A 25,989-nucleotide genomic window follows, 5' to 3' on the forward strand; every position below is an offset into this window, starting at 1 on the left:
GTTAATCAAGACACTTGGGGCCAATTAAGATCCTTCTAGAAGGCAGTGGAGATAGCTAGATTGATTGGGACACCTGAAGCCAATCAAGGGCTGGCTGGAACTAGTTAAAAGCCTCCCAGTTAGTCAGTGTGGTGTGGGTGTCAGGAGCTATAGGAGGGAGCTGTGCTGTTGGAGGAATGAAGTAGTATGAATCCATATCAGGTGCAAGGAAGGAGACCCCGAAGTAATTGTGAAGAAGATATTGAGTGGGGGCTGCTGTGGGGAAGTAGCCCAGGGAATTGTACATGTCCTATTTCCAAAAAGTCAGCTTCCATAGCTGCTAATTTTAGGGTCTCTGGGCTTGAGCCCGGAGTAGAGGGCGGGCCCGGGCTCTCCCCTCCCGTCCCTGATTAATCACTGATACTGGGAGACAACAGAGACTGTGCCAGGGAGGGTTGTTTCTCTTCACCTCCCTTGCTGGCTACTGATGAAAATGGCTCAGTAGACTGTGACCCTTCTCTCTAGAGAGAGAGAGAAGGGCTATGTGGAGGGTCACAGTGAGCCTCTGAAGTTAGCAAAATCTGTCAGGAAACACAGGACCCACTGAGCCAAGGACAGAACTTTGTCACACAGTAAAGAATACATGATATGATTACATATTCTATTTCATGTAAACTGCCATGGGCATTTCATAGGTTCATTCTGAACAGAAAGTTTTAGAGCTCTACAAAGTAGTCCTTTGATGAAATTATATTTTCATGTTTTGCCTTCTCTATTTTTTTCATGTTTTGTCCTCTGTTTTAATTGTTTTCAGCCCTAGCTAGTAGAGTGTTTTAAAGCCTATCCATGTTTGAAAACCACATGTACTTAAATGCAGAAAAATTGGAATCATTCCCATTTGTGAGCTTTACTACAGTGATTAATCTGGTTCCTTTAAATATAACTTTGACTTCTGTTTGAATTGATGTGGAGATATTTCAGGGATCACATACACTGTAAAGCAGGAGGCCATTCCAGGACTGCCATGTTATTAATAAGTACTGTACCCAACTAAGTTTTATTTTTTTTAATATTTCCCTTAATTACAACTGTTCATCAATGTACTTATTCAGTTTATTTTAAAGCACAATGACTGCATTAAGGGATTGATGCATTGTCTTTTCTTGTGTAGCAGCTTGATGACATCAGCTGTTCTGAAGGCAGCACAGTGGATCTGACAAATCCTGAGGAGCTTCTGAAACAGATCCCTGAGCTGGCTGAATACTTAAAGAAACCTGATAACTGTTTTCCAGAAGGTAAGTATCTGCTGATTTCAGTATGACTAGGAAGTAAGGAGGACAGCCCACAGCAACCTGTTCTCCTAGCTAATGCTGAGACACTCATGCACCCAACACCAAGGCACTCTGTCTATTTGCAGAGTATTTAATGCTAAAAATACTTTAATAATACATAATTACGTAGTACTTGTGTAGCACTTTTCATCCATAGATCTTAGTAATAGTGAAAACATATGAGAAATAGGCAGAGAGAACTTGTTAGTGTTCGGTTGAATTTCTCTAGGATGGTAAGCCTGGAGGCCCACTTTAAATTGCTGTATAGCTTTTAGCTTTACAAGTTTATTTCATGCCAATATTTGTGCTCAATGCATTTTTAAATTTTCAAAGCTGGCTCCTTCTAGCAAAAACTATCCATAACAAGATTATTGTGGTTGTCGCTAGAGGAAAAGTTAAATTAAAGATTAGATGAGTAAAAAAAAAAAAAAAATCCAATACCCTCTTTGAAAATCTTTGGGTGGAGATAAGGGTTCCCCTCATCCAAGCTGTAAAGGAGATGAAAAGTCTAGGAAAAGGTCTAAAAGTTCTTCTTCGAGAGATGTCCCTGTGGGTGCTCCACTCTAGGTGTTGGTGCGTCCCTGCGCCTTCACTCGGAGACTTTTCGTAGCAGTACTCGTACTGGCCACACATGCGCAGAGGCTGCCCCCCCCGCAGTGAGTCTAGGATAATAGTGCGCATGCGTAGCCAATCTCCTCAGTTCCTTCTCTACCATCCCCGGCCTGAGACGGAGCTCAGCAGACTCGTTAGGAAATCCCTCACTTTGTTACTATTACCTGTTCTAGTAGTTAGTTTGTTGTCAGTTCTTGTTAGTGTAGCTCATTAGTTCTTTTATCTGTTAAAAAAAAAATAAATAAATAAATTTCTCTCAGCTGCAGCCGCTTCTACCATGCCTGGCTCCACAGGCTTTAAGCGCTGCTCTACGTGTAAGGACGCTATTCCGCTCTCTGATGGCCACTCTCATTGTATAAAATGCCTGGAGGAAACACACATTCCCCAAAAATGTGCCCACTGTACCAAACTCAGTTCCAGGGCACGAAAGGACAGGGAGCTTAAACTGAAACTGCTCCTCCTGCAGAAGTCTATCGGGTCAGTTTCAGACACAGGAGCGACTCCAGCTCTACTGCCCGCCACAGCCCCCCTGCTTCAAAAAAACTGAAGAAAGCTACAAAAAAGGGGCAGCCCTCTCCAGCAAAGAAGTTGGTGAGGCACAAAAGTGCCTCAGGCAGGTCAACAGTTTCCCTGCCTGTGTTTCCTCGCCTCAGCACTTTTGAAGAGCCGGGCTCCTCAGGCACCGCAGGAAAGCCGCCTCAGGCTGCGGCGGCGGCGCGAAGCTCCGGTGCCGAGGCTTCAGGCTTTCAGTTGCCTGCCTCGTTTATGGCACCGTTCGGCACCGAGACGAACACGGTGCCGACATTCCCAGCCTTGCCTGATCCTGTGCGGGCTGATGTTGTTCCCCCGGCACCTACCACGGCACCGGCAATCGCAGCACAGGCTGACAGGGAGATCAAAGGAAAAACCCCTGCTCAGAGGAATGTTCCCTCAGGGCAACTTCCTCCTCCGCAGCTTTCACCTCATGCAGGAGCCTCACCTTTTCAATTCACTCAGACAGCAGATCTATTGGTCTCACCTATTCTGCAGTCTCCCCTGATAAATGCCTGTTTTTCTCCAATGCTGGACTCAGGATCAGAACAACCTTCCTCCAGTGAGGAGGAAACTGATCCACAGGCAGTTTTTTCTCCTTCTCAAGACTCCCAGACCCAGATCAACAGGGGTTACAAAAAAACTACCTCAGCCTGTCCTCAGTATCCTGCCCCATGGGGAGTGAACCCTTGGATGGCAACACCTATGCCCTACCCACCACCTTGGCAATGTTGGGCACCATGGGCATCGTACCCCCGAGAACACATGCGCTATGGCACTTCGACCAGGCGCAACACCGGTTTAGCACTGCCTCGTGACGGACCTGCCAGTGACATAAGATACCAGGCAGCACCGTCACACTCCCAGGAGCAACTGAGTCCTGCTCCTATTCCAGCAGAGTCCGACGTAATGCTTGAGGAAGCCTTACTTTCCCCTTCCTCCAACCCCGTCGGATGACTATGCCAAATTCCAAGACCTCTTTAAAAGAGCTGCAGGTGACTTGAAAATTAACTTAGAGGAAGTCACTGAACAACGGCATGAACTAACAGACATTTTGCAGCCCTCTTCTTCCTCTAGAGTAGCATTACCAATCAACATAGCCCTTTTAGAACCCGCTAAATCCATCTGGCAGAATCCAGCCACTAGCCTACCTACCTGTAAACAAGCGGACAGGAAGTACTTCATTCCTTCAAAGGGCTCTGAATTCCTTTTTACCCATCCAGCGCCAAACTCATTGGTAGTGGACGCAGCAAACCAGAGGGCCAAACAACAGTACGCCCGCTCCACCCCAGCCAACAAGGACAGTAAACGCCTGGACCTCTTCGGCCGTAAAGTATATGCATCCTCGACGCTACAATTTCGCATAGCTAATTATGCCACAGTCCTTGCAAAATATGACCACAAAAACTATAATAAATTCATGGTTTTTATTGATGACATCCCAGAACAGAAGAAACAACAATTCACAGCTCTGGTTTCCGAGGGACAAACCATATCACGCACCGCTCTCCAAGCGGCCCTCGATGTAGCTAACACTGCAGCAAGGTCGACCGCCACAGCAGTGGTCATGCGACGAGGTTCATGGCTCTCTTCCTCCTTCTTCCCTCGAGAGGTCCAGAGCACCATTGAAGATCTTCCCTTCGATGGGGAAAAACTTTTTGCCTCCACCACAAACGACATGCTGCATTCGATGAAGGAGCAAGAGCAACCCTCCGGTCCCTAGGCCTCCAGCCACCTGCGACCAGAAGACGACAATATAGATATCAACCTTATCACCGACCACGCTACCCCACATTTTCACAACACTCCTATAGACCACAGGAACAACAACAGCAACAACGACGCCAAAGACCAAGATTCCAGCGTCGTCGTCCTAATTCTACAGGGGCGCTGCAACCCCCTCCAACTAATAGGCAGATTTGAAGCATTGGTCGAGGGTTTAGAAAACAGCGTTCCCACTTCAGCCAGCACACCTATCTTTGGACACCGCCTACGACCATTCTCTCATCAATGGCAGAAAATTACATCCGACAAATGGGTCATAGAGGTAGTTACAATTGGATACGCCATCCCCTTCCTCTCCCTCCCTCCCACCCACCCACCCTCCCCGTCCCTCTTCAGGGACCCATCTCACGAGCAACTACTCTTCCAAGAAGTGCAGCATCTCCTTCAACTGGGAGCAGTAGAAACTGTGCCAGAACGACACAGAGGGAAGGGTTTTTACTCCCATTATTTCTTAACAGAGAAGAAAAATGGGGGATGGCGACCAATCCTCGACCTCAGGCGGCTCAACAAATTTGTCAAAAAGCAAAAGTTCAAGATGGTCACTCTCACCACTATAATCCCAGCGCTGGAGCAGGGCGACTGGTTTTCAGCCCTCGACCTACAGGATGCCTATTTTCATGTGACTATACACCCGTCCCACAGACGATTCCTATGCTTTACTCTCGGCTCCACACATTTCCAATACAGGGTTCTCCCTTTCGGACTGTCCACGGCCCCCCGTGTTTTTTCCAAGATCCTAGCCGTAGTTACAGCCTACCTCAGAAAACAAGGGGTCGTAATATTTCCTTACCTAGATGATTGCCTCCTCAAAGCTTCAACGTTCGACGAAGCTCTCCGATCCATACGGCTTACCATTGATTGTTTCCTATCTTTAGGCCTGAAGTAAACAAAAACAAATCCACATTATACCCCACCCAACATCTGGAGTTCATAGGGGCATACCTCGACTCCCGGACGGGGTTGGCATCTCTCCCACCAGCTCGCTTCAATTCTATAAGTCAACTAGCCACAAGGATTCGCAACAGTCCCCAGGTGACTGTCTACAAATACTAGGTCACATGGCCTCGTGCACCTCCGTCGTTCAAAATGCACGTCTATATATGAGGTGCTTCCAAGCGTGGTTGGCCACGGTGTACAGACCGAATGTGCACCCTCTAAACAAGACTCTCTCCATACCTGCCCGAGTCACAGATTCTCTACAGTGGTGGACAATTCACTCCAACCTCTGCTCTGGAGTCCCCTTTCTTCAGCAGGCTCCATCCCTCATACTGACGACTGATGCATCTCTGACAGGATGGGGTGCACACATGTCTCACCACACAGCCCAGGGGCTTTGGTCTTCAACCGAGACCTCTCTCCATATAAATGTCCTAGAACTTCGAGCCATTCGCAATGCATGCCGTCAATTCCTACCACTGATCAAGAACCAACACGTACGCATAATGACAGACAATATTGCATGCATGTTCTACATGAACAGGCAGGGGGGAAGCTCGATCCCAGTCCCTGTGCACAGAGGCTATGAAACTCTGGAACTGGTGCATTGCGAACAACATCCGGGTATCAGCGGCCTACCTTCCTGGAGTGATGAATACCACAGCGGACGAACTAAGCAGACGTTTCCCGTGGGATCACGAATGGAAATTAAACGAGCACATCATTTGCGACATATTCCGCATTTGGGGCTACCCAGTAATAGACCTCTTTGCAACTGCAAAAAACAAGAAATGTCCCAATTTTTGCTCCAGAGCAGGGCTAGGCAAACATTCCCTGGGAGACGCATTCATGATCCCATGGCACCAAAACTTACTGTATGCGTTTCCCCCGATACCGGTTCTGAACAGGGTCCTGATAAAAATACGAACAGATGGAGCCAAAGTGATCCTAATTGCCCCATCATGGCCCAGACAGCCCTGGTTTCCGTTTCTCACCAAAATGTCCATTTGACCACCAATCCCCTTGCCTCTCATTCCGAACCTCCTATCACAACAACACGGCCGTTTTCTCCACCCCAACTTATCCATGCTCCACCTCAAAGCATGGTTCCTTGGTTCTCCCAAAATGAACTAGATTGTTCTGAACAAGTTCAAAGAGTGCTCCTGCATAGCAGAACACAATCTACTCGCACCACCTATCTATGTAAGTGGAAACGATTCACACACTGGTGTTCAACTAAACAACTTAGTCCCACGTCAGCACCTCTTCCGCTCATACTTGACTACCTATTGGACCTTAAGCAATCCGGCCTTTCTTCCAGTTCCATCAGGGTCCATTTAGCTGCTATTACAACTTTTCATGACAAAATTGAGGGTACTTCCGTATTTGCTCATCCTATCACCAAGCGCTTCCTCAAGGGACTCCAAACCCTATACCCAGACATAAAACCACCCACCACCCTGTGGGACCTTCATCTAGTTCTCTCTTGCCTAACCCAACAACCATTTGAACCCCTAGCCACGTGTTCCCTTTTACACCTTTCGATGAAAACAGCATTTTTAGTGGCAATTACCTCCGCCAGGCGGGCAGGAGAAATAGCAGCTCTTATGGCAGACCCACCATATACGATAATTTTCAAAGACAAGGTTACCCTCAGGTTACACCCCAATTTTCTTCCTAAAGTACACTCCTCGTTCCACATTAATGAGCCGATTCACTTACCAACCTTTTTCCCGAAGCCACATGCGAACTCGTTCGAAGCCTCAATGCATACACTAGATGTACGCAGGGCCTTGTCCTTCTATTTGGATAGAACCAAACCTTTTAGAAATTCTTCCAGACTTTTTGTTTCCATCGCGGAGCGTTCCAGAGGTACACCTATTTCTACCCAGAGACTTTCGAACTGGATTTCTCAGTGCATCCGGTTGTGCTATCAGATGAAGAAAGTTACACCTCCAGACGGCATCAGAACACACTCCACTAGATCTATGGCTGCCTCTGTAGCATTCTTACGCAAAGTTCCCCTGGCTGATATCTGTAAAGCAGCTACCTGGTCCTCTGAGCACACTTTTGTTAAACACTATGCCCTTACTCAAGGCCCTCTATCTGATATATGTTTGGGCAGGGCTGTACTATCAACGGCGTTCCTATCAGATCCGAAGTCCCTACCTCCTTAAGATACACGGCTTTTAAGTCACCTAGAGTGGAGCACCCACAGGGACATCTCTCGAAGAAGAAGAGGAGGTTACTCACCCTGTGCAGTAACTGACGTTCTTCGAGATGAGTGTCCCTGTGGGTGCTCCACTACCCACCCTCCTCCCCTCTACTTCGGAGTTGGGGTAGCCTCCGTTGTAGAGAAGGAACTGAGGAGATTGGCTACGCATGCGCACTATTATCCTAGACTCACTGCGGGGGGGCAGCCTCTGCGCATGTGTGGCCAGTACGAGTACTGCTACGAAAAGTCTCCGAGTGAAGGCGCAGGGACGCACCAACACCTAGAGTGGAGCACCCACAGGGACACTCATCTCGAAGAACGTCAGTTACTGCACAGGGTGAGTAACCTCCTCATTTTGTTCTTTCCAAGTGAAAGGCTAATGTCCTTCCAACATCCAGAGTATGTAAACTAACATCTGCCCTAGAAGTAGGGTAAAACACTGGAAACTGTAACGGTCTCTGGCTTTGACCCTTGCCTTGACTCCTTACCTTGTCTCTAGCTCCAGCCCCCGGCTCTCATTCTGGGCCCCTGACTCCAACCTCTAGGCCTGACTGGCCATGCCTCAGTCCTCACATAGTTTTTCCCCATCTCAGAACCTTCCCTGTTCTCCCCACTTGGAAGAAAGCCTATGCCCAGAGATCAGGGATTAAAAAACCATGTGTCCTGCCCTGCTCCTTCTCAGTCAGTAGTGATCCTGGGTGCAGCCTTTCCTGCCTTGGGGAAGCTTATATCTCCACCAACTGCAGCATCTGCTGCTCCTTCCCTCCCCAAACGTGAGAGGGACAAGAGCTTCAATTGAGGAAGTATCTCATGGAGAAAGCCATGAGATCCCACTAGGATCCAGGCTGGGAAGACTTAGTGCAGCACCTCTCTGAGCATGAGCTCCAGAACAGAGGTCAAATCTACTAAGTCAAAGGACCCATTGTGTTGGCCCTTTCATGAGAGAAGGGGTACACTTAAAACACAGGACCAGATACACTTCCAAATCTGTTTCCAAAAGAAGGGATCCCTCCCTGACTCCTTCCAAATCAGATGAAACCTTGTGCTCGAATCCTAAAGACTTAGGCCTGCCTAAACCTCCCAACCACAAGGGTAAGGCATGCAGAAGCAAGCATATAGAATGCATGTAGGGACCAGCACTCAAAGAAGAAATGGAAACTGCTTACCTGTAACTGGAGGTTCTTTGAGAGGTGTGGCCCCTATATGTATTCCACTACCTGCCCTCGTTCCATTCTGCTTTGGATCATGACTGGATTTGTAGTAGAGAAGGAACTGGAGAGGTGGTCAGTCTGCACCTCCCCTTACACTTTGGATACTGAGCACAAGAATCTCCAGGATGCAAGGGTTGACCAATAGACTCTGCTCACAAGATTTTCCAGTCTCAGGTGCACTGTGCTCATGAGTACCCACATGTGGAATACAGATAGGGACCACATATCTCAAAAAACCTCCAGTTACAGTTAAGTAACTTCCATATCTTCTTTCAAGGTGTATGGTGGAAACCCAGTTGCTTTGTACATTTGAATCTAGAATGAATAAATGACTAGAAGTTAGAATGTAGGGAACAATAATACACTGTTAAGAAGGTGGACTAGATGACCCAACAGCTCGTCTTTATCTTTAATTTTTATGGTGCAATAACTCCTTCTGCCAACTGCATTATCCTTCCATATTCCAGTGCTAACCGTGCTGTTGAAAATGCTGGCAAAGCTATGAAATTTGTCATGTTATGTTGCCTTTGTTTTGTCAATCTGAACATCATCACTCTGAGGGTGTTGCCAGTGTTCTCAGCAATATCTGTTGATCGGAAAGGTAGCTCACTAAACGGTGCAAGATATTCCTCATTGCTTAAAAATATTTTTGTAGTTTGTTTTCAAAGGAAAATGGACAGAGAGATGAAACAGCAGAGACACAAGTTTAAGGTGATCAAGGACTTTCCCCTGAACCCAGAAATTTCTTCAGCAGTCCTGGGTGTTCATGTACAGTTATTTACCATGTGTCCCTCTTTCAGGCTGTATTCGACATTCCCCTTGCTGTTCAGTGAATACCACAAAGTTTCCAGGCAAAACATGGTGGAACCTGAGGAAAACATGCTACAAAATTGTTGAACACGACTGGTTCGAAAGCTTTATCATATTCATGATTCTGCTAAGCAGTGGAAGTCTGGTAAATTTAACTTACTCTCATATCAGGTTGAATTATAAATGATTTTTTAGCACAGGAAAGAGGGTGTATTTTCAAAGCTGATGGGGGGGAGAAGAAGAAGAAAACTGGCCTAGTAAAGGGCTAACTTATTTTTTATAATAATGGGAAAATACAGCAAGTTGAATGACAGAATGAGCAACTCTAACAAGCTGTGATGATTTCTATTCTGGTTGTATATTGGTTTTTCTGAAGCTTTGTCTGGCAGTTATTTCACACACAAAGACTATCATTTTTATGTTCATCATTAAGACCAAAGAGTCTTTCCTGGTGCTAATTCTCTTGGAACATGAAGCTGAATCTACTTTTGAACTAGATTTTTGTATCCATCTGAAAAAATACTCCCCTAAAAATTACTGAAAATAAAACTCCTCAGGACAGAAGTGTAGTGTGTCTGTGTGTAAAAGTTACAAGTTAGTAAGTTAGTGTAAATTAAATAAGTCTAAAGGGAGCTAGGTTTGTGTAACTTACATATTGAAGGGCTGGAAGATTTAATTAACTTTGTCTTCCTCTTGACTTACACTTTCTTAGACTTGGGATGCCCTGCACCTTTAAAAGGTTTGGTCACACTGCATCAGTTGCAGAGCCTCACTTTTATGTTAGTTTCTGTTTTTCTGCCAAAACAATAAAGTGGTCAGCTGTATTTAAATTAGCAATCCCTAAGTCTATCTTCTTGTCTGCTGGTTCCAAATATAGCATGGGAGCTTCTAACCCATGGCTGTCCAGTGCTCTTGCTGCCTGCCCATGGAGAAAAAGTAACTAAATATTATTTTAAAAAGGAAAAAAATTAACTTTGAGGCACAAGGTAGCAGACTGAAGCTTTTGTCCCACGGGGACAGTGTCAGCCAGCCAGAAAAACAGGGAAAGTAGGCAAATAGGGCAGAACAAAGAAGGAAGCAGTTGCAGTTGCTGCTGAGCTGCCAGACACAGAGCAGTGAGGATGAAGCAGCCATCTTGGATGACCTCATGCAAGAAGACAGAGACAGCCTTAACCTGCACTGAGGGTATACAGTCAGAGGGAGCCCAAGTACTGTCAAAGGAATGATTCTGCTGTGTAAGCACACAGCCAGCAAAGGGAGATCAAGTACAGACAGCGCATGGTTAAAAAAAAAAAAAAAAAAAAAAAAAAAAAAATCAGTGGAAAAGCAGATATCCAGGAGGGTGTGTAGTTCAACAGGACAGAAGTAAAATGGCAACTCTTCTGGGCAATGTTAGTGAATTTGAAAAGAACCGTGAATCATGAGTTGTGTACTTCAAGCATTTTGAGCTATTTGTGACCTGCAATTCCATTCCAGATGTACAATGAGTTTCAACCTTGCTGACAGAGATGGGTCCTCAGGCATACAGACTGCTGCATGATCTACTATATCCAGCTATGCCTGGAACTGCCACATATGCTGCAGTTACTGCAGCAATGCAGGAATATTTCTCTCCTACCCATCAATAATAGCAGAATAACAGCGGGTCCATCAGAGACATCAGGAAAGAGGAGAGTCAGTGAAACAGTTTGTTGCTCCTCTAAAGACAGTGCTCAGAGCATTGTCAGTGTGGACAAACATTAAGTGATGCCTTGTGTCACCAGTTTGTCTCTGGATTACACGACTAGATCCAGAAGAAGTTACCGACTACCTGTATATCAGTGTTATATTCAAGAAGGCTATTGAGGTAGCTATTGCCATGGAAACCACAGAGGATTCTCTGGAATTTAGTGTGAACCAAGAGGTATATCTCATGAATTGGTGAGACAGAGGACCATGAGAATGCAAGTAATTTCTGTTTGGCCATTGTGCACAAACTGCACGTGCTAAAAAGGATTGCTGGGCATATCTGGTCATTTGGAGAAAGTGCCAGGAGAAAGGAAACATTGTGGTTACCTGTTGCACTGTTCAACATCCAACAACACAGAGTAACCATCCATCCAAGAGCACATGTATGAAGACTGAACCTAAGAAAGTATAGAAGTTGGGAATTCATAATGTGGAAAAAGTCAAGAGCTCTAGTGGCACTGACCAAACCATAGCACTTCATATGTTATTGGAAGCTGAAGAAAGAGATGTCATCTGGGTCACACCGTTGATTGAGGGAGTTCCTACAAGAATGGAGCTTGGCATCAGAGCTGCCGTCGCACTGATTTCTGCATCTGCCATCACCCGACTTTTTCAGAAGTTCCTCTGGAAGAAAACTCTCCAGTTTTGAAGACTTTTATACCAGGGAAAAGTTAAGAGATACTCCTTTTATGTGATTGAAGTAAAGTATCCATCACTATTTGGCAGGACTTGGCTTGAGAAGCTCAAGGTGAATTGGACCAAGATCAAGGTGATCATAAAAGCATCTCAAAATCTTCAAGAAATACTGGACAGACACTCCAAAGTTTTTGAAAAAGAATTTGGACAGATAAGCAACATGTCAGTGAAGTTCACTGGTAAGTCTAACAGCCAGATGAAATATTGCACACTCAGAGTTGCACTTTATGTTCTGACGCCTCTGGTGGAAGTTCATTTGGACCGTCTAGTGAACATCGGAGTCGTTTTACACACAGTGAGTGGGCTACCCATTGAATCAGTGATCAAGAACGATGGCTCCATTCGAATTTGCAGAGATTTCAAAGTGATAGTGAATCCAGTTTTATGTGCAGATCAGTATCTACTTCCTTGTGCCAAAGATTTGTTTGCTACTCTTAGTGGAAGACAGTGTTTCAGCAAATTGGATTTGTTTAATGCATACCTACAAATAGATTCATAGATGGATAGACTTTAAGGTCAGAAGGGACTGTCGTGATCATCTAGTCCGACCTCCTGCACATTGCAGGCCACTGACCCTCACCCACCCACTATCCTGTGGCTGAGTTACTGAAGTCCTCAAATTATGGTTTAAAAAATTCAAGTTACAGAGAATCCACCATTTACACAAGTTTAAACCTGCAGTTGACCTCTGCCTCATGCCTCAGAGGAAGGCAAAAAATACCCAGTCTTTGCCAATCTGACCTAGGGGAAAATTCCTTCCCAACCCCTCATATGGCAATCAGTTAGACCCTGAGCATGTGGGAAAGACTCACCAGGCATATACCTGGAAAAGAATTCTCTGTAGTAACTAAGAGCCCTCCCTATCTCGTGCCCCATCTCTGGCAATTGGGGATTTTTGCCACATGCCATTGTAGACAGTCCCATCATACCATACCATCCCTAAACTTACCAAGCTCAATCTTGAAGCCAGTTAGATTTTTTGCCTCCACACTGCTCCCCTTGGAAGGCTGTTCCTGAACTTCACTGCTCAATGGTTAGAAACTTTCATCTAATTTCAAGCCTAAACTTGTTGATGGCCAGTTTGTATCCATTTGTTTTTGTGTCTACATTGGTGCTTAACTTAAATAACTCCTCTCCATCTCTGATATGTATTTAGAGAGAGCAATCTTATCTCCCTTCAAGCCAAGCTCTTTGAGTGTCCTCTTATAGGGTAGGTTTTCCATTTCTTAGATCATCCTAGTAGCCCTTTTCTGCACCTGTTCCAGTTTGAATTAATCTTTCTTAAACATGGGAGACCAGAATTGCACACAGTATTCCAGATGTGGTCTCACCAGTGCCTTCTATAATGGTACTAACACTTCCCTGCCTCTACTGGAAATACCTCTCCTGATGCATCCTAGGACTGCATTAGCCTTTTTCACAGCCACATCACATTGACAGCTTATAGTCATCCTGTGATCAACTAATACACCCAGCTTATATCATAGCTTATTTTGCTATCAGTTGCCGTTAGGGAAGATGCTAATGTGATACCAGTTCTAGAAGGCCATGGATAAAATTCTGAAGGGACTGAATGGAAATCAGTGCTATTTGGACAACATCCTTGTTACAGGAAAGGAACAGCAAAGCAAGATCATCTTCAAAATTTGGATGCTGTCTTGCAACATTTGGAAGACAATGGAGTGAGAGTATGTCAAGACAAAGATGAGCTTTTTTTTCAAACCTTCAGTTGAATACCTTCGGCATGGAATTGATGTGATGGGCTAAAGGAAATTGCCAAAGAGAGAGAAGGCAATTCTTCAAGCACTACCGCCAGAGAACGTCACAGTTGCATTCATTCTTAGGACTGCTTAATAACTACTGTAAATTTCTGCCTAAACTGGTGACAGTATTTGCATCTTTGCAGGAACTGTTACAAACAACAAATGGAAATGGACTAAAGAATGTGTGTGTACATTTAAGGAGGCAAAGAAACTGTTGGGATCAGTTGAAGTTCTCACTTTGATGCCTCATTACCATTGCAATTGGCTTCTTATGCTTCACCATATGGAGTGAATGGTGTTCTTTTCCATATTTTTGCTGACAACAGAAAGAAACCAATTGCCTTTGTTTCACAAACACTCACCACCCTTAAGAACTTTGTACAAACAGAGCAAGAAGCTCTCAGCATTATCATCAGAATTTGGATGTTCCATACCTGTCTGTATGGTAGACATTTTACCTTGCTAACAGATGACCACCCATTATTTTCAATTTTTGGACTGAAAAGTGGCTCCATCATTAGCTGCTGTTCATCTGCAACAATGTGTGTTACTACTTGCAGCTGATTTCTATACTATTCAGTTATATAAAGGGACTTGGCATGGCAATGATGATGGGCTGTCATATCTGTCATGCCCAAGCTCCTGTCAATCCAAAGACACTTCAGACGGAGTGTTTTATCTCAAATGTGAGGGATAGATTGCCTGTCAGTAGCACAAAGAAACTGTTAAGGATGATGTGCTTTCTCTTGTGAAGAGAATGGTACTACAAGATACAGCGTTGGATCTTATGAATCCCCAGTTTACACAATTTGGGTCGTGTCAGCCTGAATTATCTGTGGATCAAGGTTGCATCTTATGGGGAATCTGAGTTATCCTTCCAGAATCAGTTCAGTCTCATGTTTTAGAAGCTCTTCATGATGGTCATTTTGGCACTGTATGGATGAAGGCTATAGTCTGGAGGTCTGTCTGGTGGCCAGGGGTAGATGAAGACATTGAGAGGAAGGTGAAGTGCTGTACTACATGTCACCAAATTCAGCATGATCCTGGCCCAGCATATTTACACCCTTGGTTCTGGCCTCAGATTCCTTGGAGGACACATGTTCATGTGGACTTTGCTGGACCATTAGAACATTATATATATATGGTCATAGTTGACACCCATTTGAAATGGCCAGTTTTCAGAATGACTTCTAACACAGTTATCAAGACCATTGGACATCTTCATGCCTTGTTTAGTCAATCTTGTCTACTGTTACAGTTGCTGAGTGACAATGGACTTCTATTCTGTTCAGAAGAATTTCAGAGGTTCCTAGCATCAAATGGAATTCAACACATACGTTCTGCTCCATACCACCTTGCTAAAAATGGACTAGTGGAACACTTTGTACGAACACTTAAGCAAGTTTATTTTGAGTCATCAGCAGAAATTGGACAATTTCTTGTTTGTCTGCAGGAGCACACCATGTGCTACTACCTTGCAGTCAGCTGCAACTGTTTTTTGAAGCAATCATTGGGTATCTTTTGGGACCTGCTATGTCCTGATGTTGCCTTATGTGTAATCAAATTCCATGCAAAGTGATTGATGACGTGAGGTTCGTCATTGATCTTTTCAAATAGGAAATGTAATGTGGACTTACAACTACAGTTGTTGAGTGAAATGGATACTTGGGGAACTTGTGAAATGCATGAGACCTTTTTCCTTCATGGTTAAACTATGTGATGGTACTTTGTGGAAATGACATCTGGACCTCTTGCAGCCTCAACAAGTACCAGAATCCATGACTATTCCAGCAGGACTCTCTGCTCCTCTGATCAAACCTCCTTCCATTCAACTCTTAATTTTCATGACTTGTTAGAACAAATTTTAGTACCGGACCCGGTTGATTCTGTACCACAGACTGTTCTTGTTGTACCAGACATTGCTTCCCCACCATCACCATGGTATCCCAAGAGAGTGCAAAAACCAGTGCTTGCACCTGAACTTATACATTGTTTAGTGTGACAAAGCTCTGTCCTTATCTCCGTGGGTCCCGCATTTCCTGGTGGATTTTGCTAGCCTCAGAGGCTCACTAAAACAACAAGGAGTCTGGTGGCACCTTAAAGGATAACAAATTTATTTGGGCATAAGTTTTCGTGGGTAAAAACCTCACTTCTTCAGATGCATAGAGTGAAAGTTACAGATGCAGGCATTATATACTGACACATGGAGAGCAGGGAGTTACTTCGCAAGTGGAGAACCAGTGTTGACAGGGCCAATTCAATCAGGGTGGATGTAGTCCACTCCCAATAATAGATGAGGAGGTGTCAATTCCAGGAGAGGAAAAGCTGCTTCTGTAATGAGCCAGCCACTCCCAGTCCCTATTCAAGCCCAGATTAATGGTGTTGAATTTGCAAATGAATCAGAGGCTCACTGTGACCCTTCACATAGCCCTTCTCTCTCTAGAGGCAAGGGTCACAGCCTATTGAGCCATTTTCATCATAAGCCAGCGAGGGAGGTGAGAAGCTATCCTCCCTTGCACAGTCTCTGTCTCCCAGTCTCAGTGATTAATCAGGAGGGGCAAGGGGGGAGCCCGAGCCTGCCTTCTACTCTGGGCTCCAGCCCAGGGACCCTAATAGTATCAGCTATGGTAGCTGATCTTTTAGAAACAGGACGCGTACAATTCCTTGAGCTATTTCCCCACAACAGCCCCCCACTTCCTCAAGATGCACTTCACCCTTACCTCAGGGCCTCTTTCCTTGTGCCTGATATGGTGTGTACTGCTCAGTCTCTCCCACAGCGCAACTTCCTCCTACAGCTCCTGACATGCACACCTCACTGACTACCTTGGGAGGCTTTTAACTAGTTCCAGCCAGCCCTTGATTGACTTCAGGTGTCCCAATCAACCTAGCTATCTCCACTGCTTTCTAGAAGGATCTTAATTGGCCCCAGGTGTCTTGATTAACCTGGAGCAACTGCCATTTGGTTACCATGGTACCAGGGATTTGTTTAGCCTGGGGCTAACATACCTGTTCCTCACTACTTTACTATAGCATCTGGCCTTGCCCTGTCACATTAACTAGAGATGCTATTCCAAGGTAGAATAATCCCTTGCAATTTAAGAGTCTGCAGTAGTCCACCCACAATTTTTAGTTAGGTTATATAGTGTTTTATGTTATCCACATAAATGGTAATGTATATATGTTTGGAAAGTATTTTAATGGAGGGTGGAGAAATGAGATATTCTGCACCTTTACATAGTTTGGTCACTCTGCACTCAGTTGCAGAGCCTCACTTTCATGTTAGCAAAAACGAGGAGATACAGACTAACACAGCTACTACTCTGAAACCTGTCACCATGCAAGTCTCTTTCATGTTAGTTTCTGTTTTATTAGCAGAACAGTAAAACCACTACAGCAGACAGCCCCTCCCAGTCCCTATTCAAAGTAGCCATCCTTCAACAAAAAACCTTCAAAAACAGACTTCAAAGAGAAACTGCAGAGCTACAATTCATTTGCACATTTAACACCATTAATTTGGGCTTGAATAGGGACCAGGAGTAGCTGGCTCATTACAAAAGTAATTTTCCCTCTCTTGGTATTGACACCTCCTCATCAATTATTGGGAGTGGACCACATCCACCCTGACTGAATTAGGACTTGTCATCACTGGTTCTCCACTTGTAAAGTAATTCTCTACTCTTCATGTGTCAATATATTTATGCCCGCATCTGTAATTTTCACTCCATGCATCTGAAGAAGTGGGGTTTTTTACCCACAAAAGCTTATGCCCAAATAAATCTGTTAGTCTTTAAGGTGCCACCGGACTCCTCGTTGTTTTTGTGATAGTTGGTCAGGTCTGTTTTTTGCTGAGTTTATACCTATTTACACTTGTATCAGGGTTCTCGTAGAGACGGGGGGTGCAACTCCCAAACTTCCACATGTAACATATTCAGTATCTGAGGGACATCACATCTACTGCTGCTCCCTCTCAAAATTCTCCTTCTAGGATTCTGATTTATCTGGGGGTCTTCTTTATCTGAAGAAATATGTCAACTTTCCACAGGGGGGTTGGCTAGAGCAGAAATGCACACACAGTTTTGATTAAGAACCTGCTCTTCGCTTGTTGAAATAATCAATTATGTGTGATTACGTCATCACTAAAAAAGTGACCACACACAATGTCCTTTCAGCTTTCATACCTGGAGGATTCATAGATGCTAATGTAATATATGGAGAAGCATAAAATATAGCAAAGTTGGCATTTCCGTCGCTCATCTTCACTGACTTTGTATCTTCTCTTTTCCCATATCACTGTTATCACACACATTTCTGCCAAAAATAGATTGCTGTGCCACAAAATACAAATTTACTACAGTTCAACTGTATAATGGAGCAAGGACTCACTTTTTTTTTTATGTATGGTAATATTTTGTAGCCCCTCCAAAATGTCGAACGTCCATTTCATCATGATTACCTTCAGAGTGACTACTTTTGTGTAAAGTTAAACTCTTGTGTAACCGTTCACAACATTACAATATTCCAATGAAAATCTGTAGAGTGGGTTATATCTAAGCATTATTATTTCAGGCATTTGAAGATATACATCTTGAGAAAAGAAAAAACATTAAAATTATGTTGGAATTTTTTGATAAAATCTTCACTTACATCTTTGTCCTGGAGATGTTTCTGAAATGGGTGGCTTATGGCTTCAAGAAATATTTCACCAATGCCTGGTGTTGGCTTGACTTCCTAATTGTAGGTGTAAGTATTGCATTTGATCAGTTTTGCGGACTGGATTACGTAGTATAGAACACCAGAATGTTCACTTTTTTTTTTTTTTTTTTGGATGTCCCAAATTGAGGCACCTTCATTTGAAGCAGAACTGATTTTTAGAAAGTACCGAGCACCTACCCTTTGAAAAACCAGACCTTTCAAAGTATCTCAATTTGGGCAATAAAAATAGTCATTTTGTTAAAATTTTGGCCTCAAAATTCCTACAGCTTTAATAATCTAAGGTAACATTAGTAACACAGGTCAAGTACATTTGTTTTGTTAAAATAGATTGGGTGAAATCTTGGCATCACTGAGTGTTTTATTATTAACTTCAATGTGGCCTGCATTTCACTTGTTATTTTATACCTCTTAGTGTCCCCTTAAGATGCATTTCTATTGTACTGTACAGGCTGCCATTTCATACTTTCACAGATAGGAGTTTGTAAGCATGAGAAAAAAGGGAAAAAAGAAAACCAGAAGGCAGGATTTTGCTAATATTTTTTGTCTCTCTCTGTTCAGGTCTCTTTAGCAAGCCTTATAGCCAGCTCACTTGGAAATACCGAAATGGGACCCATGAAATCCCTTAAAACCCTGAGAGCCTTGAGACCATTAAGGGCATTGTCACAATTTGAAGGGATGAGGGTAAGAGTAAATAAAGCAATCACTGAAGCCTCTCTGTGTGAACATCAAGCATGTAAAAGACCCCTATTTCATATGGGTTTGCTTTCATTATGGTGCTGCATAATAGTTAAGGTTACATTTGAGTTAAATGTTAAGAGGAGTTTTTAAAACTTTATTTTGTAAAAAAAAAAAAATCAAATCATGCTCAAAGTTTATATATTTTTGGATTTTTCATGGTGGTTTAATGAACAATGAATTGAAACACAGAGAACAATAAGATTTCAAAAATCATTTTTGGCTGATTTTCACTGGATTTTCTCTTTTCTTTCACTTGAATTCAGACATAGAAACAGTCACAAAGTGTTTGAGTATTTTTTTTTTTAAATAATGAAGAAAAGTAATCTTACACTTATAAATCTGGAAAATGTATAAGTAAATTTACACACACACAGAAAAAAATCCTCTAATATACTTCAGTTTAAATCTGGAATGCCATAATTAGCTTGTAACCATATGACTTGTGTTCATTGTTTGTCCAAACATTTTCTTGTTCACTTTTGCATTTTCTTGGTGAATTAATATTTCTCCAGGAGTTCTCGTATCTGTTTATTTTTGTTTGATGATCTTACTAAGTCCGCAAAACTCCCATTGACTTCAATTGGACCAGGATTTGACCTGTAGTGATCTGGATTTATTTTTTTATTTCCTTTTTATCATTACATGATTAGCAAATTATTACAATTGTATTCTATATCAGCAAGTGCACCACTAATACTGCAGATCACATGGCAACACACGATATGTAGGTTAGCAGTGTAATTAACATTTACAAATCCACCTAAGATTTCTGATGCAGACACACATAGCAAGGTACCATATAATTTTTTCAATAAATGAAAGCAAAAACTATATTCCAAAACACAAAATCCTTAATTGTGCTAAGGAAAGGTATAACTATGTATTAATTATGTAATAATTATATAAACTCAGGAGACTGGTATTAAGATAGGGAGCCTATTATATCTATATCAAATTCAGATTCAGTACATGTTTGTATGAACTAAAAGTCATTAATATCTATAGAATGTTCAATAAGTTGATGGCTCATTCCTGTTTCTAAAGTAAAATTGTCTGCATTAAGGTAACAAAACCACCAGAACAATTGGAACCCTTGTTGATACTACTTGCAGAAAGGTCAAGGATTCAGTGAATGTGGAAACTGGAGATAAGTCCAACTCACAATATTCAGATCTGAACTTTCCCAGAGTTTGGAGAAGTTTAGACCAGAGATTATGGTTCAACCCATAAGAGAAAGACGCACCAACAGTGAAGTTTGAAACTGGATTAAGATTTCCTTAAAACTTACCACAGGTTGTTTAAAGGTTTTGGTTTAGACCCATCTCTAATGCAAACTAGATAATCTCCCCTCTCCCTCCTTCTTCCCCCAACATCGTAATTGCACTTCAAGGTTGAGACATTAGTTGGATACTATGGGGAAATTTGTACTATCATTAATTAATCTACATACATGTTCTATGGATATAAGAATTCCATCTCGAGGCCTGCCAGTTCTGACCCTTTCACTAGCACTAAATTCACTAATTAATAATCATAATTAATAATGAAAATAATTTACCTTGGTCACTCACAATATGGTATTGTACACACTAGTGATAGAAAAAGCTGGGGATTCACTTGAGTGTCTAAAGTCATACTTTGCCCCCTGAATCTTATATGTTCACCTACCTACCATGACCCTTGCCTTCAGCATCTCTGGGTTACATTGCAAAAACTCACACTACCTGAAGCTAGTTGTGAAGGACACACTATACTGATTTACGATAACTGAGGATCTGATCCATACTGTGGCCTTCATGATTACCTGTTGTGAATGTGTAATGTCATTTTTCTGTGATATGTAGAGAAATGCAAAAGGGACAGAGAAATACTATATTAATAGTTTAGAAGAAAGTGAAATACTGTGATATGATGGAGAATAAGACCTGGCATTTTCATACTCAGTTTCAAAAATAGATAAAATTTCATTTTTGTGAATCAATATCACTTTGTCTTAGGCTCAGAAATGTCAGAGAAAAAGAGAAAAAAAGACTTGTGTCAGCAGAGAAGATCCTAATTTTGTTACAGGAGTGGGTGGGTGAGATTCTGTGGCCTGCGTTGTGCAGGGGGTCGGACTGGATGATCATAATGGTCCCTTCTGACCTTAAAGTCTATGATAGCATGAAAGAACTGAGCAGCAAACTCATTCAAATATAGACTGGAATTTATAGAAAGACTGTTAAATCATTATATATGAATGCTAATGTGAGTCATTGGCATACAGTAGTAACAAAAACTTAGTCATATAGTGGGAAAACAATTACATGTTGTGATAGAGGGTGTAAATGCATTTTTAGATGTCTTTTATGTTAAGTCAAAGGCTTTTATATTTTACATGGCAGGAAGGCTTTGAATCCTGGATAACTGGTCCACATCTGTCCTCAGTTAAAACTGTGCAACCTCTGTTGAATTCCACAGGAGTTGCACAGGGTAGCTGAAGGCAGTTTTGTAACTAACATATCTACTGCTTTTCATTGTTCTGCTAAGTATTTTCTCCAAATCATCACCTATATGTGGGAAGATCCTACATAAGGAATTTGCCACTGCTCTTCCTATGGAAGAGCCAGGAGATCAGTTCCAGATCTTGGTAGATCCAGTGAAGGTGATGTCTGTCAATGTGGGGGTCCTGTGTCTCTAGACAGGTTCCACAGCTGCTGCTTCCCCTCCCAGTCCTTTGGCCCCACAGTGTCAGTTGGAGAGCCTCTCTTGGGATAACGGGAAAGAAAGGAAAATGTGTTGTAGAAGTGGCATTCTATATACCCGTCTCTGGCAAGTTGTACTATCTGTATACTACAAGTCTGATGTGATATCTTTGTTGTCTGTTGTCCATAGAGGAAAGTTGATACGGGGGATGTCAATCATCTGAACTGTCTATGGACAGTAAGATGTTGATGTCTCTGATCTATAAAAGGGAAGTGAATCAAAAGATTATACACAATTGTCTGTAGGCCATTTGCGATTGGTGGTTCATGATGATTTGTAGTCCAGACTGGAAATTATATGAAACAGGACAGGTAGAGATGAGGGTTTTTGGTGTATCACTAAAGGCAGCATGAGGATATTGGGGTATAGTTAAGACAGCTTGTACAATCTTAACTACAGATTTGTCCTCTATTTATATAATCCCGGTGTTCTAAAAATGTTGTTCTGAATCAAGATATTTATTTATAACCTTAACATTATCATAAAGTTTTTTGTCTGGGAAATGCTATAGTTTCTGCACAAACCATATAGACCTTGAAGGCTTTTCTGGGCATGTCAAACCCAGCAAGCACAAACTTGACTAGTACAATATTTGAGGTTTCTTTCCTGCTCTCTCCTCTAATTTGAAAGTTGTATGAAACTTGTAAGGAAACAAGAAAAGCTTGCCTGGATTTGGGATTTGTTATGAATCTGAAATGTATTCACTGGCATATAGGGTGAGTGTCATGCTATACTTTCACTCAGTTTAGGACACTCCCACTCCACCCTCCCAATAAACCCAGGCTCCCACTTTAACTTTAGATATTTCTTAGAGGGGATTCCCAGTGGTCTGCTTGACTGCTCTTTTTCAAAGTGTTGCCTTTGGGAAGCTAGCTTGCCCCACTGGCTGTGACCTGTGTGAAGGTAAAGGATCACCCATATCCTACTTTTGGGGGGTACTGGGTTCTACTCTGCCCTTTACTGGGCCATGAACAGAAGTTCCTGTCCTAAGCGGGAAGTGACAGTTTTGACATCTGTTTACTCTATGAGATCATTAGTAGAGGTTACTCCTTGAAACACCTAGCCAGATGTAATGAGATCCACTTTGGAAGTTAGTCTCCATCATGCATGAGTCAGAATGTGTAATTTATGCAAGTTGGTCACAATTTCTGCTATTTCCCCAGGAGAGATTATGGTAGATCTTATTTTTTCATACCAGTGGAACTTGTAAGTGTGCTCAAAACTTACATGCTGAATTGGCACTTTCCAGGTTACTCTTGAATTGTGCAGAACTTCTCATGGAAGTTACAATATCTGCAGCAACCTTTACATATCTACCAGAGATTCATTATTGATCCTCTAATAACTAATTTTCCACACAACTTGAATAAATGTCATGCTGACATGAATAAAAACAGACCGCTGTATTAATCCTCATGAAGAAATAATGTGTATTTAGAATCTTGTTCAAAAGAAAAAAAGAAAAAAAAGGGAAGCTCCAAAAGTGAATATTCTACCATTACATTCAAATACTTTATTGTTATTTAATAGTGCGTCCAAGTGCACTAGGTGTTTCACAGAAAACAAAAAACAGGTTCCTGTCCGGAAGAATTGACAATCGAAGGGCCTGATCCTGCCAACACTATAGATGTAAGAATCTTTACTCAAAATAATTGCCACTTCAGTAGAAGTATTTGAGAGTAAAGTTACTCATGTGTGTAACTGTTTGCTGAAATGGCATGGGATTGCTTAGATTTTCAAAACAGTTGAATGTAGCAAATAGCTGTTTAAGGCTTTGCACATGTGAATAACTATAGTAACTGCATGTTTTCCTTTCATTTCTCCTAAGGTGGTGGTGAATGCCTTAGTAGGTGCCATCCCTTCCATCATGAATGTTGTGCTTGTCTGCCTCATTTTTTGGCTCGTTTTTAGTATCATGGGAGTGCACCTATTTGCAGGAAAATTTGGAAAATGCGTTAACTTGACTGAAGGAAAATCAGAATTAAATACAAGTATTAAGAACAAACAGAATTGCACAGCCTATAATGAGACACAAAAAATGTATTGGACAAATGGTAAAGTCAACTTTGATAATGTTGGTTCTGGTTATCTGGCTCTTCTTCAGGTGGTAAGTTCTATTTTGCTGACTGGCACATTGTGGGGTGGGATGGAATCAAGGTTTTTCCAGTTGCTTACCCACATCTGCAAGGAGTGGGAAGCAGTGGTCCTGCAGAGCCTGCTGTCCCATCCCCTCCCCATGTTGAGACTGGCAATATGGTTAGCCCATTCAGGGTCCCTTCCTCCAGTGTATGCACATATAGTGTCCAGTGGTGAGCTACGAACTTATGATGTAACCATTTGAAAATGTGCTCCTCTGATTTGCAGCTATCTCCTGGGAAGATGCTATGAAATGTTTGTTATAATTTCATTAAACTAAATGCAAAATTCTCTCCTGCACTGAGTAAAGCTCAGTGCAGAAATGGGAAGTGGGGAGAGAGCATCAGTGGGCTGGTTCCAATTCCCTGATTTGTTGTGATCAACCCCCACCCCAAAACAATTTAGAGCTGTTGTCAGGCAGCTTTGTTTTTTGTCGCTAGATTTGGATCCTTAATCAACTATAACTTATGGAGGACTGCTGTAGTGGAACGTCACTGCAACACATGTCCTCCTTGCCCCTGACATCCTTTCTACACTGGTACGGGTGAGGGGGGGTCGACACCTAGAGCCCAACTCTGTCACAAACATGTTAGTAAGGAGATAGCCTACACCAGAGGAATTCTGTGCGGGGCATTTGTGGACAGACTATAGTCCTTTTGCACCATCTCAGAAGCACAAAGATATTGTAAACAGGCTAAACAATCTCATCCTCAAAATTTAATATGATTTTAATAATTTTTCTGTTATTCTAGGCAACATTTAAAGGTTGGACAGACATTATGTATGCAGCAGTAGATTCACGAGGGGTAGGTCATGAAAATTAAAATGTTCTCTCTTGTAACCATCTCTCCAATTTTTACTTGTGTTTTGTAATTTTCGTGCTTATTAGTGTTAGTGAACACAATGTGTAGATATAGTCTGTTCATTGTTTTTTTTGGTGCTATCTACTTACTGAGCTAAAATGGATGAGCATCCATTTAAAATAAATGGTCAAGCATTATTTATTAATTATTATTATTATATTTAATGTTTGCATTACTGTGCCACCTAGAGACTCCAGTCAGGATTAAGGTTCCACTGCATTAGATGCTGTACAAAAAACAGAGGAAGATACAGTCCTGCATCCAAAGGACTTAAATTGAACAAAATTACCAGCATATCTTCTGAGGAAATGAATGAGCTCAAATGTAACCACATTCAAAAATAAATTTTCTCGGGTTTGTTTAAAACTTTGTTGCTTTTTTCCCAACAGTAATAGAATAACTTTTCAACCAAAGGTTTAAATTGGAAGAACACATCTAGGCCAAGATTCTCAAAAGCAGAAGCTTGAAGTTAGGCTCCTAAATAAGATTTTCAAATGTTGGGTGCTCAACAGTTCTTCTTCGAGTGATTGCTTATGTGTATTCCACAATAGGTGTGCCTGCTCACCACGTGCACTGGTGCCGGAAGTTTTTCCCCTAGCAGTACCCATGGGGGGGAGCGCTCCCTGCGACCCCTGGAGTGGCGCCTGCCTGGCGCAATATAAGGGGAGCTGCGCACTCCCCCCAACCTTAGTTCCTTCTTGTTGCCAGTGAAGGTGCGTTGGAACTTCTCTGCTCCAGCTTTGCTGTAGCTCGTACCCAGAACTGTTCGTTCGTTCAGCATTAGTACCTGTAGTTAGTTAGCTGTTTAGTTAGTTTAGTTAGTCAGTGAGCCTGGGCCGGGGCATGCCCCACGCTCTGGGGTTTAAGTTGTGTGGCTCTTGTAGGCGTTCTATGCCAAGAAGTGACCCGCGCGCAGACTTTTTGCGCTGCTTGGGAGAAACCCATATCAGCGAAAGGTACAAGATTTGCAAGTCGTTTAAGCCTCGGACCAAAAGAGAGAGGGAAATTAGGTTCCGGCCCATCCTGATGAAGTCGGCACTGACCCCGACCCCGGCACACTGCTCCGAACCAGTACCTGGCACCCCAGCGTCAGTACGCGGCGACCCTCCGGTGCCATCAACCAGCCAGCACCATTCCCTGTCCTTGGGTCACGCCAAGAGGGCCAGGAAGACTCCCTCTTTGCAGAGGCACCGAGGGAAT

At 42.7% G+C, this 25,989-nt stretch overlaps 1 protein-coding gene across 1 annotated transcript in view; it reads left to right on the forward strand.

Annotated features, from left to right (window-relative positions):
- LOC117872004 (sodium channel protein type 5 subunit alpha-like) overlaps positions 1–25,989 on the forward strand; it is a 99,875-nt gene that overhangs the window by 60,814 nt on the left and 13,072 nt on the right. The window contains exons 17-22 of the mRNA XM_034759935.1: positions 1,151–1,274; positions 9,401–9,555; positions 18,164–18,337; positions 18,869–18,991; positions 23,619–23,897; positions 24,679–24,732. Of these exons, the coding sequence (XP_034615826.1) occupies positions 1,151–1,274; positions 9,401–9,555; positions 18,164–18,337; positions 18,869–18,991; positions 23,619–23,897; positions 24,679–24,732 (909 nt within the window). The remainder of the gene's footprint in view (positions 1–1,150; positions 1,275–9,400; positions 9,556–18,163; positions 18,338–18,868; positions 18,992–23,618; positions 23,898–24,678; positions 24,733–25,989) is intronic.

The sequence above is a fragment of the Trachemys scripta genome, chromosome 2 (assembly GCF_013100865.1).
Source record: "Trachemys scripta elegans isolate TJP31775 chromosome 2, CAS_Tse_1.0, whole genome shotgun sequence".
NCBI classification, from domain to species: domain Eukaryota; kingdom Metazoa; phylum Chordata; order Testudines; family Emydidae; genus Trachemys; species Trachemys scripta.